Source organism: Cuculus canorus, chromosome 7, assembly GCF_017976375.1.
Source record: "Cuculus canorus isolate bCucCan1 chromosome 7, bCucCan1.pri, whole genome shotgun sequence".
NCBI lineage: Eukaryota > Metazoa > Chordata > Aves > Cuculiformes > Cuculidae > Cuculus > Cuculus canorus.
The window spans coordinates 6,812,595-6,831,491 of NC_071407.1; the positions used below are offsets into that span (position 1 = coordinate 6,812,595).

The following is an 18,897-nucleotide window of genomic DNA, read 5'->3' on the forward strand; positions in this document are numbered from 1 at the left end:
ATCTCTTTCTTGAGTATTTAAAACTCAAGAGAATCAGGATCTGCTATGTTGAATAATATACAGAAATCCAAACTCTGAATTCAGAGCTTTCTAAAGGGAGTGACAAATGTTCTCTTCTTCTGAAATTTACCACACCTCTTCCTTTCCTCCCCTTAGTTAAAATAATCTTTAAAATACCTTCCCCTTAGGTGAAGAGCCATTATTTAGTGTGAAATAACACTGCTTCATTACTAAAAGACAGAATAATTAGTCTGCCTTGTACAACTTAGTTCATCAAGCTAGTTTGCTATCAGGATCAGCTGCTTTCTCCTAAATAAACCAGGTCAGACCAATTTAAAATACATTCACGAGAGAAAACTCTGCTGCAGATGATGTTAAAAACACAAATTGGACTTACAAGAACTGTGCACATCAGAAACTCATAAGATTGTAATCAAAAGTATACGTCAACCTCAGCACGCAATAGATAACTGCAAGAACCCGCTACAGACAACAAGGTGCCGTTAAGTATTTCTGATGGTCTAACTTCTATAAATATTCTTAAGATTCTGATTTGACTAAACTCTGCACACAATGAGCAGCCACTGATCGATGAACGTGTTTTGCATGGACGCACATTATTTCATAAAGCACAGCTCATGTAATTCACTAAAGGATCATCTTCCTAAGAAAGAAGTTGCTGCTTTGCTTACAAAAGGTACCAGATGTAAATTTTAACAAATAGAAAGGAAGAGGTGCATCCAAAATTAAACAAAACAAACAAATAAAAAAACCCCACACCATGAAAAAAAATCAAACTTGATGTCACTTTTAAAAAAAACATACATGAATTAAACTCAATACATCACATCACATTCATCTTTGTAGCAAGAACAACAGAAGCAGCAATAGGGAAGAAAAAGCCAAAAGAGGTTCAATGAGTATGTTACAAAGCAGATGAAACCTAAGGGCCTTAAAAGAGTTGAAAACTGTATAGGAGAGACTAGACAAGCTAGCGATGGCCATGTATGGATGCATTAAATACTGTGTTCGAGTATTTCAACAGCACTCCCAACCTAAAATAGCCATTAGCCAGAAGATGCCTCTATCACACTTTGTACTTCCTATATATTAGTTTTTCCAGATGTCGACCAACCTCCATGACAACTGTTGAACAGTTTCACAGATTTTTAGGTGAAAGGAGCTGTTGACATGTTTAATCTGCACTCTTGTCAGAAAGCAAACCATTTCCCCCGATAGCTGTAAAATGAAAGGCTTCAGATAAACTGTTTTAACCTTCCATCGCATTCCACAAGCAAAGACGATGTCTGCTGATGTCCAACACCGCAACAGCACAAAGTGACTGGTCAGGCATTTCAACTTGAAGGTGATCTCAGTGAGCATGTTGCAGAGAAAAGCAGAACAAAATACCATAGTAATTACTCACCTGACTTGGGAGCAACTCCTTCCTAACCCAAAGCCCATAAAATTTGTTGAAATGTCAACTAGTGTCATAACCAACCATCTGAGAGAAGCCAAATTCTTTCTACAACCTGCAGGGCTGGAAGACCCCTAATGTTTAATATGCTACAGCTAAAGGCTGATGTGTTAGGAAAATTGGGAATAGGGACAGAAAGGTGATAGGGGTGGGAGGGCAACCACTCAGGAAAACTGCAGATGATTCCTCCCAATCATTGCTACCAGCCACCAACACCAAAGCACGAAATGTAATTGTACTCTTCTGAATACAAAAGTAGAGTTGAACGCAACACAAAGCTTGACTTAAATATTCCAAATTTTAACTGGTCTAACAGTAAAGTGACTTTCAGCGTATTTTAATTATTCTTTCCAGCCATCAATCTCTCCCAATACATCAGGCCATCTGTAGGAGGCAGATTCAGACTCGCAAACTACAAGGTTAGCAGGAATTGTCATTTTTTGTCCTGCTTAAACTAAAGTGTATTATCCTGCTTACATAAAGTCTAGAAATTGTCCTAAAAGATGTTCTCTATCAGAAAGCTACTTAACATAAATTTAGAATTATACCACCCTTACCAGTTTAAACGCTATTAAAAGAGAGCATAGAGATTCTGATCTATTTTCAGTCTAACAGTATCAACCAAAGCCATGTTTTTTATCATTATTTCAAAATTTAGGCTAAGGCCTGACCATGTCAGCAGTTATTTGTTTTTCAACTCTTTTTCAAGCCCATGATCGTTGCTGACTGCATATGTGTGAAGGACGCACACAAGATGCTGACAAAAATTGAGTGACAGGGGCTCACGGATCTGCCACGCACCACACACAACACCTGCATAAGGCTCGGGAGCACACACGCTTCCTGACAGGTTTCTGAAACTGTCCAAGCTATGAAAATTCAACTTCATTTAATGTGAATTCTGTATGTATGTAACAGACCTGCTTGTCTTGATTCTAATGTGTTCCTCTGAACCACTCTTCCTCCACGCTCGCTTTTACGCAGAAAAAATAAGATTATGGGCTTTTCTTTTCCTCCTGTAGCATACAAATCATTCTGTAAATGCTGAGCTGCAGTTAAAATATAGCTGTACATACTGGTCTCTGCATCTCATTTCTGTATGATGGTTATGTACGTTCACTAAAATAAATTGTCCCCATCCTAGTCTCACCAGGAAGAATATCCAACCAAAATACAAATTAAAAATTATTTTCATAAATACACGTCAAATCAATAAACTCTGAATTAATAAGCCAAAGGAAGCTAGTCTAACTTTTACAGAAAAACAGTACATACGTATTGAACTACTGGGTTTGCATTGGAGATTTACTTATTAAAACAAAGGCAAGAAGGCTTTGAGCAACCTGATCAAGTTAAAGATGTCCCCACTCCCGCCGGCGGGTTGGACTACACAACCCATAAGGGTCCCTTCCAATCCAAAGCATGCTATGATCTGAAGTTATAACTAGCTGAAAATTATACAAACATACTATAACATTTCACATTGCAACAGAGTCAAAAGCAAGGGCTGAGACATACTTTGGGCTATCAATGAAAGTGTTGCATTTTACTCAATTCATACTTCATACCATAACGCAAAGCTACTGAGAATTATTTCTTTTTCTATTGGTAGTCTTATTTTCCTTTTTAATTCACTATTCAAAACCTTTCTATGAAATTAAAGCCTTCTATAAATGTAAATCACATTGTAAGAATAGTTTACACCTAACTCACAATGTAGAAAAAAACATTAACCTTTCCTAAGTGATAGATGCATTTAATTTTTTAAGTCTGCCCTACTTAGTACAGTAAACATAAAATGTATAACACATTAAGATACATTTATAATTTTAGCTAATGAAGAATGTGAGAATTATTGCACTCAGACTAGAGATACACTTCGTATCTTCTATCTGGAAAAAAATGCCCAACAGCAGACACCAAGAGAAAAACCTAAGAAACGGGAAAGCACACCCTGAAGCTTCCCCAAGAGCCAGGGTTGATTCAACAGTACATGGCTCAGCGACTTCCCGAATTTAGCAGCAACTGATACATTTTCCTCCTGTGTAATTGTCACGTTGCCCTGTGATCTGTTAGCACCTACAGCAACCTGTGCGAACACCAACACCCAAGTGTTCCCTACCCACTGCACGCAGCACAGTCTGCTTTTAACCGGTTCGAGGTCGACACCTCGCCGTTTTGCTTCATCCCTCCTGTTCTGCCTTGGAGGAGGCAGTGAGCAGTCACTTCCCACTTACTCTCTCCTGCCTCTCACTATTTTCTAGCCCATTTCACTGCTTTACATTTACTAAGTCTAGAACTGACGCCAACAAGGAGCAGAAGCTTAATTCCCTTTATGAGACCACCATGAGAAGCAGCAAAGGCAAACAACTCAAAAAATGAGAATAAACAAAAATAAAAGACTCGGAGACACTGCTTTCCACCATGAAAGGAAGAAAAGGCCAAGCTTATTGCAATTGCCCAATACTAGCAGAATCTAATTTAAAATGTTTCATTAACAGCACAATCCAAGAACAAAATCTTAGACAAAGCACTGAAGACTGATCAGATCTCCCGATGTGAGCCTACGGAAATGAGCTTGATCCTGCAAAGAACTGAACACTCGCAGATCAAAGCACTGGGTCATGCCCTGAAATTTTAAGAATATGAATACTGCCATCAAAGATGAAGCAGGAACCTATGCACTTTACTTCACCAGAGAGGCAAGTAATTAGTAATCTCAAACCCATCAGTCACATATGAACATCGCCCCTGAGCACTGAGGGAGCTGCAGGGGCTCTGTTGGGTCTCATCAGGACCAGAGCGCTTGTCAGACATTTCAGAATAAGACTTCTCCAGTTTTTGCTAAGCCTGCTGAACTTAAAATACCATTTGAAAGCAATTTCACTTTTCTACGGAAGTATATTTACCTGGACTTCCAGGGACCCAGAGCTCTCAACTACAGTTTGTATAAACTGGGCGCAACTAATTACATCTGCCCAGTTCCGATCACGATGCTTCATGTTTTATCAAGTCTATGATTCTAAAAGCACAACAGTGCTCTCAGAGGTGCACTGGGGCCAACTGGATTAGAAGCACAGTTCATAGCATGATTTCAACCAGCAAAAAAGGCAAGGCTACTCCACATAATATTTGCTTTCACGAGAGCTGAGATTTCAGCTTCTCGAGCCGATGTGCCTCAGCGAAGGGCAGGAGCATAGCGCAGGGCTTTGAACACGCCTCTCATTTCCCTAACCATCTCTTAGGAACGGTGCCATGTCAGACACTGCAAAGTGTGTCCAGTGATGGAATTTTTTGTGCTTTTAAAGCATCATTTTGGAACATTTACAACTCACTATTCTTTTTCTTATTAAAATGTCTGTTGCCTTAAATGTCCATGATTATGGCACACTTGACTATAATCGAACTGCACATGTAAAGACACAAAACTAGAAAACTACAAAACAGATGAAGAATTTTATTTTTTTAAAAGCTGCAACTTTAATTTCTTTCCCAAATAAGTGTTCCTGTGTTTTTAACTGATAAATTGTGAACACATCTGTACAGAGTGCTAAAATTAAAAGTTCAAAAAGGGAACACTGACAGTGTGGTATTTGCAGCACATTTTCTAAGCTAGTTTGTAATCCAAAGAAACACTTTACTCCACCCAAAATTTGCTCTCTGTCTCAAAAATCCAAATGTTAATTTTAATATAAATGGTAGGTTCTTCAGCTTCATTTACATATGCTTTGGATATATTAGTGTGCCGGCTAAGTATACAGAGATAAGGTATTGCGTAAATAAAAGTAGATCATAATTCCCTTCCCAAATAAAAAAGAAAAAACCCACCATGAGGTGGAGGGAAAATCTGCAATTAAGAGACTAAGCAGCTAAGATCCCACTATGATTTTGATTCTAGAGTTGAGACTCTTGGAATGTACTAAGCTGTTCCACAAAGCTCATTTTTCTTACAGGAAGTGATCTAATATACAAAGTACTTTGCAATTTTCAATCAACAGAAATACAGATATGAATGTATTAAGCCAATATCTATAAAGCAAGACATTAGGTCACTTCCTGACAAGTAATATCTAAAATCGACATTTGTCGCTGCACCAAACCATGCTTATAAAGCGTTAGTTGAAACAAGAACTTTGTATTTGTACAGAGTGGGTATATTGGCTCTGCTACTGCTTGTAATCATTGCTGATGCATAATCCCTTCCCTGCCACTCCCCCACATGTCACCCTCCAACATCCCTTCCTCACAGCTCCTTCCCAGTTCAGTGCTGTTAGTGAGAAAACAAGCCTTTTTTTTTTTCATTGGCAGGTCCAGAAATCTTCCTGTGGTAAAACCAAAACTTGGACAGATAGTCCAGCAGTCGATTTAAGAGGCATTTTGCAAGGGTTTTGGGTGGACGAAGGAGGGAAGGATCCTTTTTGATGGGAGGAAGAAATAGAAAAAGAAGGTGGCTGTTTGTTTTTCAAAGCAGCTCGACAAAAACATCCCTCAAGAAAAAAAAAACGGGCCTCCATCAAAAGGGTGTTGGTGGGGGAGGAGGGGACAGACCTGGCAGTAATGGAAAGTCTGTTCCGTAACAGGAGGCTCATAGGCTCACGCTGCATGAAATATTTATAAGGAGCAAATGTGCTTGGTTCTTTTTTGTACCCAGTCTGCGACCTCCACCCCAGTTTGATTGAACTGGGGAAACATTAACAGCACTCACACATTAAGTGCACTGAAACCGGACAGCGTGTAAACGTCGCAAGAAAAGCCAGTTGGGCCAAACATCGTGGGCAGATATCCACGAACAGAAATTGGAGCCTGAGATGGAGAGCTGGAGGTGCCGCCCCGCAGCTGCGCCGAGCAAGGCACGCCACGCGCCATTTACTCGCCGGGTTTTTCTCAGTACTCCAAGTCTCTCGCTGAACAACCCTAACCACAAAGCAAGTTGTAATCTAAAAATCAAGCCACAACTTGCTTTAATGTTGAACCAAAACTGCGATGACTAAGAAATAAAGCCAATGTTGCTGAACTGGCTACGGCTGACTTTTCTGTAACATGCATAAATGTAGGTTGATCGCTGTCATTTATGCTGGAGTTTAAAGTTTTTCCCTTCAGTATTTATTCCTGGCTGTTCGTGAACTCTAAGGGGAACAAATATCAATTTCTGAACGCAAGTTTTAACTCTAAACAGAAATGCTCGGCTACTACACAGTGGTCAATAGAATCAAGAGGTATTTTCCCATGAAGCTGAACCAGTGTAAGGTTAAAGGCACAATAACGCACTACGCTCTCCTGCCATTATCCATCTGCCTGGTGGTTTGTTGAGGCGTGTATCATCGACACTGAGCTCCGATGAGCGTGTAAACAGACATCTAGATACATTTAAAAACAAATATGCTTCAAAACACTACAAAGACAATTCAATGGAGAAACAAACCAAGGAAAACGGGCAGAAATCCAGTCCAACCAGATATGAACGTGACTCAATACAAACCACCTAAGCTTACAATAACTTTCTGAAGAAACAGATGAGTCCAAACTATCTTGATTGCATAGTCAGCAGTTTCCTACCGATCACAAATGACTTAACTGCCTAAGTAACTTTGTGCCTCTCCCACCTAAAGTTCCTTCTCCGCAAGCACAATCTTGCAGCCTACTGTAAGTTTTTTGTGGCTGAGAAACTCGGTGACTTTCAGTCACAGAACAACTCAGTGCGTTGTGCTACTGCTCTGCACAAGAACAGCAGTGATCTATAAGCTCCGACAATGGAAATCTCACATTTGCTTTGAGCATTTTTCCCATTAGCAGAACACTCACTTCCCAAGTATGACTTGTGCTCTACACATAAAACCACTACTTAAAACCACTTCCATTAAGATTTATGAAATAGTTACAAAAATGAAGACTGTGCTTATGAATTGTGTAAATTAGGTTCAAATTCCAGATGGCAAGGGATCTCCAGAGTTTAAAAATATCATCAGTCCAGGAAGGAAGTTTAGCTGTAGTGGATACTTCATCAACGTAAACTCTGTTCAGGTCAAACTTTCTAAACAAAAAGCCACAGTAGCTCCACGCTCAACAATTTACTGCTAAAAGAAAAGCTGGAGTCTTGTTAAGTGGTTCCTCCCTCTTCTACTCATTCACTTTACTATGCATTAAAGTACATTAACAAAATGTTCGATATAAATATTAAGTGATAACATCCATTCTTGTAAGTATGTTCTAGTGAAAAATAAGAGCTTAAAATCATGATAGCCTTGTTTTTCATCTTTTTAAATCACAGTATGCATCCCTCTCTGCCATCTGTTTAAAACTGATTTAATTAACTAGGAAAAGTCATATTTTGTTGTTTCAGCCTATATGAGATTCTGAAAATGACCAGAACAGTGTTTATTTCAGTCTTATTCCCAATCGAAGTTGCAAATCCTCTGTATTTTGTTGCAATAGAATATGGACTTCGTGGACTTGGAAGGTTTTTTTTAATCGTTCTACGGGAAAGCATAAAATATACAGAACTCATTTAAAGCATTTATCTTTTTAGTTCTATTTTTCTTTAGCCAAAGACATTAGTTAAAACTATCTGTCAAAGTATTATACCTCAACTAAGAGCCTTTCAGCCTTTTATTCCTTCATATGCTCAGTTTCGTTACAGAATGGACAGACAAGCTGTAAATATTTATTCATAAGCACAGAACACCTTAAATCAGAGTTAGAAGCGATGGATTCTTTTTCCTTATACATCTCATTCTTAGATGATGCTGCACTCTGCAGCACAGCTAGATTTAATAATGTAATTCAAAAAGCTAGAAACTACATTTAAGGTAACACACGCCTTGCTTTCAATCTCAAGTGTAAAGCTGCCTCGAGCTGAACAGCAGTCACTCTACGTTCACCTTTCAAATACTCATTCTCAAATTTGTTCCTCTCACAGAACATTATGAAATTCTGATTTATTTTCTCTTCTCCAACCCCTTCACATACCTATGGTTTCAGGCAGGTCCAATAGCTCATTGTGCTGCAAGTCAAGATTGGTGATCTGCGTGCAGCTTCCAATCTCTTCCGGAAGATGTTCAAGCTGATTGTGCGCTACATCCAGCGTTATGAGGTTACACAACTCACCTAAAAACACACAAGAAAATCAAAACATCAAGTTCTTTAATGTACAGCTCTAGACAATGACTTCCACATGAAGATTAATAGAATCAGACAGATTGTGGGATAACCTGAAAAAATCTATTTCTTCCATAAAGTTATACGTATAAAACAAGGCACTGCAGGATCATAATTTCAGTCAGATCTAAAACGTGATGGCCAATGTTTAACAACTCAGATAAATCTGTTAGAGATCCTCTGAAGGAATCTTATTTATTGAATTATTTTCTCCTGACAGTTCAAAATGTGTAATAGGAATACAAAATCTATATCTCATATTTGTTTCAGGCTTACTACACATTTAAAATATCATGGTGTAAGTGACTGTACTGAACCTTGAAAATTTTAGATCTGTTTTTATACCATAAATTACTTTCAGGCACAAAATCAACAATTAAGATACATGGAAATTAGTTGGCTGGCAACCTAGATAATCACCCAAAGTCTTGACTTATCATTTTTAGTCATTATAAAAAAGGCAACATATGCCAAGTAAACTATAGACCTATTTGCACAGATCATTACATTTTATATATGCAAGCAGAGATAAAGCAAATAAAAGTCTGAAAGAAAAGGCTTATCTGTTAAGCCTTAAAAAAGATTGGGCTTGCTCAGAATTCAGAGCTACTTTGCACTGAACTGCTTCATCCCTGACATTTACACATTCGTTTAAAAGTATAGCCAGGCACAACTCTCTGCATACAGTAGTTTCACTTATTTTAATGACAAACATAACATGTATAACATGTTCTGAGCAATAGCTTGTTGGGTTTAACAAAGAAAATGTTTGTAAATGAATACAGGTGCATGCATTCATATTTTTTGCATCTGATGGAGGTGAAATTAATGCAAATTATTTGAACAGCTTCAACTCTATCCAGTAAAGATGAGGTCATCGTATTTGTAGTTAAGAGCATGACTCAGTGAGTAACAAATCTGGAAGAGTAGCAAATTCCTTTTGAAGAGCAAAAGTCTATTTTTAAGCTTCGGCGCTGTATCTTTGACACAATCCTTTAAGGATTTTCCCACAGGCCTGAAGGACTAGGTGGAACAAGTTCTGACGTGCAGCTTGTCTACCTATTAGATCAGCATATGATCACAAATGGTGATTTGATAAATCATAAAATATTTAGGAATTCAGATACTGTGTTAAGTTGCAGGTATCATGTAGCCACAAAACTTACCATCTATCATGAAACAGTTATGAAAGGCCAGAAAAAAAAAAAAAAGCCTGTCCCAACAGCTTCGTTATTCTATTTTTCTTAGACTGCTAATACATAACTGATCTTATTTCCTGCACTTATTAACCCAAATTGGGATTTGTTTTCTAGAAACTGTGCAGATGGAAATGTAAAAGTGCTGGTTAAGCAGTTCGTCCACCACTCTGCGTGTGTCCCCTCTCCTAAGTCAGCATTCAAGTGAATTCCAGGCAGCAAATGTCAATAGTCAAACACGCCATATCTAGCACTGCATAAACCACACATTTCAATGCCGCGGACCTGAAGAAGAAAGCAAATTTAAGAAAAAATGAAGCAAGAGTTAATGTTCTGTGGTGGGAGCATCTTTTTGTTATTCAGGAAAACAAGTGGGCAAAGTGTAGAAGGCAATAGAAGGTGGATAAGCTTGAGGAAGACTTCAAAATCCCACTCTTTAAACATACAAACGGACCAACCCACAAATTTTTATTGAGATAATTCACGAACCTTTGCACACTTTGGGGCAGAAGTTTTCACTTCACGATTGCTGTTTTCATTTGTTTTCACTTCAGATCTAAACCAATGATGTCAAGTTTGAAATGTGGCATAAATTTCACTTCATCACACTGATTTCTCATTTACTTGGCTCTTCCCACTCTACATCTGCTGAAGTCGAAGAAAGACTCGGGATTTTGCAGCAACATTTGCCGCACTTAATTTTTGCACCTGCTGAAAACTTTGACAACAGCAAGCTACGTGTTTGAAACAAACATCTCACCAGCTAATCCTGGTGAGGGAAAAAAAAGGAGAGAGATGCCCGTGTTTATTTAACCAAGCTAAAGAAATTCAGGCAAGCTCACACTTAGGTTTAATTTGGATAACCATACTTAATATTGTTATATTAAAGTGTGGGCATTATTTTAAAAAGCTACACTGGCAAACACTTAATAAAAACACCCACGTATTCAAGGCCAGCTTGGATGGAGCCTTGAACAGCCTGGTCCAGCGGGAGGTGTCCCTGCCCATGGTGGAGGGGCTGGAATTGGATGTTCTTTAAGGTTTCTTCCAACTCAAACCATTCTATGATTCCATGATCTTACCAAAATGTCCTTTTTATCCTCTGACGGCAGAAGGAGAGGGGAGGTGAAGTGCTGTTGGTACTGGAATTCTTCCAATACTTTAACTCGGATTGCTGAGACACACCACGGAGTGTGCAAGTCAACAAAAAGCACTTAAGGTACGTTTCTCCCATTGTTCTCAATGATGTATTGAAAAAATTCTTACAGTCACTATACTTAACAAGGTGAAAATCAGTTAGTTGATGGGGTAAAGGCTCACCTCCACATGCAAAGGCACACAGAGGACCGGCAGCTCTAATACTGGCTGTCCCAGGAGAGCCATCAGCCCTATGGCCAGTGTGACACCCATCACAGTGAGTGTCAATGGAAAGGCTCTCCAAAGCGTCTTGCAGACTGCAGGCCGTTACTGTATATGCTACTATGGGTTGCAAGGAAGAGAAACTTGGGATGGCAAGAGTTGCTGCAGGATCTTTAGGGAAGGGGAAAGGGGAAAATCAATGTGGTTTGGGTGCGACAAGGAGGGTACATTAGAAAGATAAGGAAATAAATGAGTCCAGTCCTTTATAAACCCACACCGGTCACACCCCGTGGCCAATCAGCACCATTTGCCCTGTCTGCTCCTTAAAATCTGAACTGTTTTCCTGGGTGAGAGGCTCTCTGTTCTGTGTGCATGGAGCTCTGAGGACCAGCGACAATGCAGTCAGCGTGACCAACACTACTGAAAACATCCCAATGTGTGGGACCAGGAGCACTCTGGGCACAGAGGGCGCACGGCCGCCAGGCCGGCAGCTACGGAACAGGGGCAGCTCTTTCATCAGCAACCGAGGAGACCGATTTTCCCCGTGAATGGACGCACTGTGCTCGGCACTGCTGCACAACAGCAGCTCTTTCAAAAATAATGCCAGGATAAACACATGGCATAAACAATCAATACAACAAATAATGATCTGGAAGAACAAAGAGGACGAACTTAAGGCCATCTGCACAATGCTTTTCCGAAGAGCCGATGTAAAGCCAGCTTGTTTCAGTGATGGAAAGCATCTTCCTTATTGTCTAAACGGTAGCAACTGTACCAAAGGAAATGCTTCTCTTAAAAGGTGAAAGCAAGTTTCACCAAGACACACCTAAAGTCTGGACTTTCTGCTTGGCCAGGCTAAGAAGCGTATGCAAAATCAAAACAGAAGTTTTCCTAAACAAAAGATTTGCTCAGGTACAAAACCAAAAGTATCCTCAGAACAATTATAAAATAAACAAGGAAGATGCTGGGGTTTGGGGGGTTGCCTTTTTTTTTTTCCCTTTAACTATTATATTGCACTTTAATTGCAAAGGAAAAAAGCGACTGAAGCTCAAAATCTGCCAAGCAAGCAGACAGAAATTGCATGTTCTAGCTGGCTTGACAATAAAAGATTTTGAAGTAAAAGTAACACTACATGGCAGAAGGGTGGGAACTAGATGATCTTTAAGGTCCCTTCCAACCCAAACTATTCTATGATTCTATGATAATACCCATATGAAATACATAAAGCAATTTCTCTCTAAATAACCTTCAGAAAACATTTAGATACACCCTATTATGTCATTTTTAAAAAATTATAATTTAAAAGGTTCTACAAGATAAAAATATCAGACAATTCATGTGCATTATTCAGATAAATTAGTTTGTGAAGACTCCCAACCACCATCCAGTTAAAACCACTGTTAAAAACACAGCTAAGTACACCTCTCCACAACCCTTCAAGGTGGCGTGAGCAATCCCCTGTTGTTTTCATGTGCACAGAGACTAAATGTTACATAGTACGACAAAGCTAAATATACCTGCTGAAAAACCCCAGCATTACAACATGAGTAATGTTTTCTGCACAGTGAGGCAGAATTACAGCCCCATTACACAGCCAAGCTTGAAAGCCTGTTTTGACAAGAGGACCGAGTTACATGCCCTGACTTACATAACTCTGAAAATTCTTCTTGACCATTTAAAAAACAAAATACGGCTTCATTAAAAACATATAAAAGTACACGTGAATTAACAATCGTATAGGGAGAGAGTATAGGTCAGTAGCAAACAGGCTTCATTGTCTCCTCCCACTAATTCACTCCGTGGGCACCACTCTTGGACGCCAAACACAATTTGTAATATAGCCTGTTTTCCACTGGATTAACTCCATGCCTGCCCATGCTTAAGCAGATTGAAAATTGTGAAATCCTTCACAACATGATAAATCCTGTGCCAGATGACACAGCAGGAGGATCAAGACTCTTATGGAAAGTAGAAGGAAGAGGAGAACGCAAACATTAGTGGGACTTCAGGCTGGTGTGTCAGAACACCGGCTGTAAGATAATTTGTAAAGAATAATTATCAAAGAACAGCAATGCTGGGAACAAATTACATCTATTTCCCATAATGTTGGTAGCTCTTCATCTCTGTCTATAAAAGTCTTTGGGATAAGTGCCCTGATTATAGAAAAAAAAGATTAAAAACAATTTTACGGTTTCTGAGGCTTTTCCCTCTCCAGGAGATATGAGCACATCACTGTAACAGACAGCCTGAACTTCTTGCTGCATCTCACCAACTGCCCAAAGGAACAGTTTAAGCAGTCAGAGCTATTTCAAATTATTACCATACAGCTATAACTTACACAGAAGAGTTACTAAGGAGAAAGAATGCAATTTTAATATGGTCACAAGTTATTTATCTGCCAAAGTTAAAATATTCATATAAGTGAGAAGCACAGTAAAGTATTTAGAATTTGCACAATGTGCAACAAGATCTGGTTACGGGAACTGCTCCAAAACAAGAAACTAAGCTCAGCTGAAAAGAAAGACTAAAAATCTGGTCCAAAAGAAGCTTCAACAAGATACAACAGCAAAACACATTTATTGTTTCTAACTGAAGGTAACAAAAATAAAATTTAGAACGTGTTCAAACAACGCTGTAAACGTGAAACACGTAGAAGGAACAGCAACAGCTCAAGGCAGGATTGGAGACGGGCAGCAGAGTGAACCAGCAGGAACCTCACGAACTGCCAAAACATAGGCAAAGCCTTACACCTAGCATGGAATTACCCTGTAAAGCGGTCCAGCCTCGCACCATCTGGCAAGGACACAGCTCTGTAGGGGAGGATCTGGCGAGGCTGAACACAGGGTCACATCTTGGACCCTGTCCATTTTGAGAGAGTGCTCACTCTCAAATAATAAAGGCTAACTACCTACCAGGCTGCCTGAGGGAAGTGACTATTTCCCGCTGTTCAGCACTTATGAAAGTATTCACTTAAAATAATCGCAGCATTGATATTAAAGAGGGGAAAAAAAAAGGTGCTGGACTTCCGACAAGCCGTCCGTATTTACTGGAATTACACTTGGGGCATCATCCCAATAAGCTCTGCAAGTAGATCAAAAAGGCAGGACTACTTAATCATTATCCTAAAGCCAGTCTGAAGAAAATGTAATCAGGAGGAATGTGATAAGCTGACAAGACAAAACTGTGTCCCCACAAGAGCTTTCACAGGAATCAGAACCCAGATGCCAAACTTGAAGACAGCCAAAATCAAGTTCTTTATCCATCCTGCAGCTCAAGAAAGCAACCAGAACTGGATCAAATAAGCAGTTGCTTTGTTGACTTCCAGGGAGCAGCACACACATATCAATGCCTATGTTGATTCCACTTCCATTCACAGCTTCATGTTTCCATCACATTAGAACACAAAAATACAGGAACCTTCTCAACCACTGTAGACATTAGCATTGCCAACTACTCTCAGGAACACAACTTGGCTTCCTTCGAACAGAAGAAGGGGTTCTTAGATACAAGTAACGTAAAGAAATATTTCTCTATAGAGAAATATATATATATATATTTTCCTAGCATATATATATGCTAGGAAAAAAAAAAGGGAAATGAAATTCAGAGCATCACTGAAAAGCTCTGCAACTAGCAAGTCATTTAGCAAGAAGGCACTACATTCAGCATGGTGTGAGCAGACATGCAGTAACACAGCTGAACACATCTGGTTTGCTGTCAATGCTACTGAAAAACAAACAGGTGCAAGTGCTGTGCAAAAGAGTTTCAAAGTAGTGTAGAAACCACAAATGATCTAAATACTGGGTAGATGGGGGAAGGGAAGAAGCGAGTCTCAGAGACATTCCAAGTCTGGTGTAGGCAGATTCCCTGAATTACAATCTAAAAATATTTCCCTTGCAGAACAGCCCTGACCAGATTCTCCATAGAATGCAAGTTGCACTCAAAGACAGAAAACGCAATATTTGGAGTCTTGAAAAACTTGCAGAAACCGTGTAAATGTAATTTCAACTACGTTGACAATATTATTTCTATTTGAGCTGTGCGTGCCAAGACAAAACTAGTATAAGATGCAACCTTGTCTTTGCAAAGAAAACATTATCAACTGGATTGCGCAAAACAATTCCTTCAACACAACATGGAGGAATGCAGTAAAACTCTCAATACAAAAAATGCAAAAGGCTTGCTTAAGTGACAGCCTGCAAATCGAAGCATTTGCTTGGCCTCATCCCAAGACAGTTCCTCTGGTTTTCATCCTTCTTGTGCTGAATTTCTGACTCACCAAAGCATTCACGTTCTTCCGTTCTATCTTCAACTTTTTTATCTCAACGGAATGGACCTGATATGGCAATGAAGCTGAAGTCCACCTTGTAAACTCATTTCCACAATAATCCCTCCAGATCGTGTTTTGGCAAAGCTCCAACCTAGAAATCTTTCCATTAAGGTTTTATTTCACGAATGCCACCTGAGATTCAACAGCCAAGTGAACAAGTTCTGTGTTTGTACTCACTATTCAACACCTGCATAACAGCAACCTTTTAGTCAAGAACAATGTTCAAAGCAAACTTGTAGACCTTTGCTAAGGATACAAAGTGTTTATAGGAGTTTAAAGGCAAAAAAGAGTCAAGCTCTTGGAAGTCGAGTCTACTGAGAATTACTAAAAAGACAATCTGCACCAGACTCAGGAAATCCCTAAGAGTAAAAGAGCTGGATCTGGGAAAGGAGTCAGGTTAAGCCTCATATATATACTCACCCCACTTTTATGCAGGTGTTTGCTTAGGGCTACAGTCAGGTGCAGGACACTGGACAAGATACACTCTGAAAATTTATCACCACTGTTAGGCAGGATGTAATTTATACAAAAGATTGGGTTCACGAAGAGCAACGTAGAGTAACTTTGTCATCAAGAAACTTGCATCAATGAATTCCTGCTGCTATACATAAAAATTAGGGGCTAAGCTGACTCTATCAAGACTCCAATAAGCTACACAGGGTCTTGCGGAACTAGTCGTGGAAAGCAGGGATAAACAGGAAAACATAATCTGATGCATTTTCAATGGCTCTCTGCAGACAGTAATCCATCCTTCTTCAAACCACTTTCAGTGCACTTTGCATGCTTTTATATAACACAAGCAATCCCACCCGCGAGGTTTGGCAAGTGAGCTGCAGCAAGCCAAGCTGATGTAACAACTACGTTAGGGCAAAGTAGTGGTCTTGCTCTCCCTGTTCCAGTTCATGCTCTCCCCCTCCTCCTCCTACACCAGTTCCAGTCTTATCTGAAACTTCACTGAATCCAACTAATTAAAATAACACACAACAAAAGCAGCAAAACTACTAATATTTTTCTATTGGGTTAGTAAGATAAAACGGCTCACCAAGGAACGGCTCAGGTGAAGGATGTAGAGGAGTGAGCAGCTGGGAAGCCATGAAGAATGGAATGGATGCTGCCCCTTTCAGCATCAGGAAGCTGTTAAACATCAGCATAGCCATTTCATGACAACTCCCTCTAACTCAGCTACTCTTCAACAGAGCTTTTGGCTAAACGTGCAAAAAAACGTATTGAAAGGAAAAAAAAAAACCAACACACCAACCTCGGAAGATATTTTCAGTTCGATGGATTTTTAAGCATTTCTAGATCTTATTCAAACAAATCTATTTATATTTGAAAATACAACAGTGTGGATCAGGACTATGCAGTCTATTAAAATAATTTCAACCAAATTAAAAATGTAGAAGCAATATATGTGTTGCTGGAAAAGTGTTAAGAGGAGCCCAATAGATGACTGGTAGCAATGACTGGCTGGGTGTCTAGAGCCTGAATTTGCTGAGTAACTAAAATAACCTCTTCTTCCAAAGTACAGATAATATTTTCTTCATTATTTTTACTTACTGAGTGATCTCCGTTGAGTAAACAACTATTTAAAACTAAGACACCTTCTGAATATTGAAAAGTCAGGAAACCGTCTTGTCGTCAACCTACCTATAATACAGCAAGAAAATGAAAGGTACTGCCTTCTTGGGGGAAAAAGAAAAAAAAAAAAAAGACCAGAAATGCAGTCATCTGTTTACTCACTGTAGATAATAACGCTTCCTCTTTCTCTCTAAACCATTTATTTTAAATGCAAAGCAACTTTTCCCCGAATGCAGTCACCTCATTTAAGTTTCTGTTGTTTAACTACTAAAGACAGTTTAAAGCCCAAAATAAAACCAAACTTTAGACTACTTCCCACCTGCTCTGTGCTGGTAGGTTTACATCTTCTAAGGTTTCCTCCAGACAAGACATACCATTACAGGTCAGGTGTTTTAAAGCAGATTCCAGGACCGCTTAAACTTTGATCAACTACATGTTTTGCAAACAACATTTTGTTAAATGTTTTGCTTTTAAGAAATGTTTTAGAGTTATTTTTGGTTTTCCCCAAAAGGAATCTATTTCTGACAAGTATTAACACCATGCGCTCGCACAGTGAGCAGATGTTTTATGTAAGCATTTCTAGAAAGTTAGTTAGAAATCGCATGGTCAGTACTACAGTTTTTACACGTCATCTATAAACAAGAAACACTGCAACAGGGTTGAAGGCTATCAATTCAAAATTTAAGACAGGATTAAAAAGAAGGCCAGATTCCTCTAGGGACCCTACAAGAAAGCTGGGGAAGGACTTTTTACAAGGGCGTGTAGTGACTGGATGAGGAGGAACGGCTTTAAATTGGAAGGAGCAAGATTTAGGTTAGACATTAAGAAAAAATTCTTCACGATGAAGGTGATGAAGCTCTGGCCCAGGCTGCCCAGCAAAGCTGTGCTGCCCCATCCCTGGAGGTGTTCGAGGCCAGGTTGGATGGGACTGTGAGCAGCCTGATCCAGTGGGAGGTGTCCCTGCCCATGGCAGGGGGGTTGGAACTGGATGGGCTTTGAAGTTCCTTCCAACTCAAACCATTCGATGATTCTGACTACCTCACAGTCATGTAAACAGTTTTTTTCTCCCTCCCCAGGGTAACCTTTTGTAGCATATCTCCCACCAAAAGACAAAGTAAAGAAAACTGAGGGTTCTTCTTGTAGTTGAGTACCTGATTAACAAAACGAACCCGTTGTAGCTAACTGCTGCAAGATAACTCTGTGCTGGACAAGTCAACAGGTTATGTAAACTTTGAATGTCTAAAAACATGAAGAGGCACACCAGCATACCAGCAGATCTGTAAGCCTTCGGCCTTAGAACAATGGAGTATTTTTCAAAAGAATTTGAAATGCTCTGCATGATATTGCTTTATAAAAGATAATGGCCTCATTTTATTTCCCACTTTGCAACAACAATTTCTGTTATTTGCAAGCTGATAATACATGAGCGTTTGCTTGTAGACAGAATTTAAGAACTGTATTGTAAACATACAACAGATTAAAATCATTAGGACTTAAAAGGCAAGTTGTTTTAAAAAAATGCACATGTAAAATGTAGAGCAATAACAAGCATTTAAAGAAGCAGAGAAATTCCACTGGAAAGCAAGAAATACATTTCTCAGCAGTTTAATTTTTCAGCTGCGTTTCCAACTCAAACATTTCATCTTTGTACTACAACAAAGAGACATGAAAGTGCGTGAGTAGAAATCAATTACAAAAGTGAAACTAGCTTGTCTGTTTTTACTACTTGAGGAAAAAGGTTTTCAAATGCCTGCTCTGTATATCTTGGCAGCTAAAATTATTTGTGTTACTTAAACTTAGAA

At 39.2% G+C, this 18,897-nt stretch overlaps 1 protein-coding gene across 2 annotated transcripts in view; it reads right to left on the reverse strand.

The window, feature by feature from the left end:
• The window catches only part of SHOC2 (SHOC2 leucine rich repeat scaffold protein), a 72,428-nt gene that overhangs the window by 23,220 nt on the left and 30,311 nt on the right, over positions 1-18,897 (reverse strand). For both annotated transcript variants that reach the window (XM_054071648.1, XM_054071647.1), the window contains exon 3: positions 8,444-8,581. In XM_054071648.1, coding sequence (XP_053927623.1) covers positions 8,444-8,581 — 138 coding nt within the window. The remainder of the gene's footprint in view (positions 1-8,443; positions 8,582-18,897) is intronic.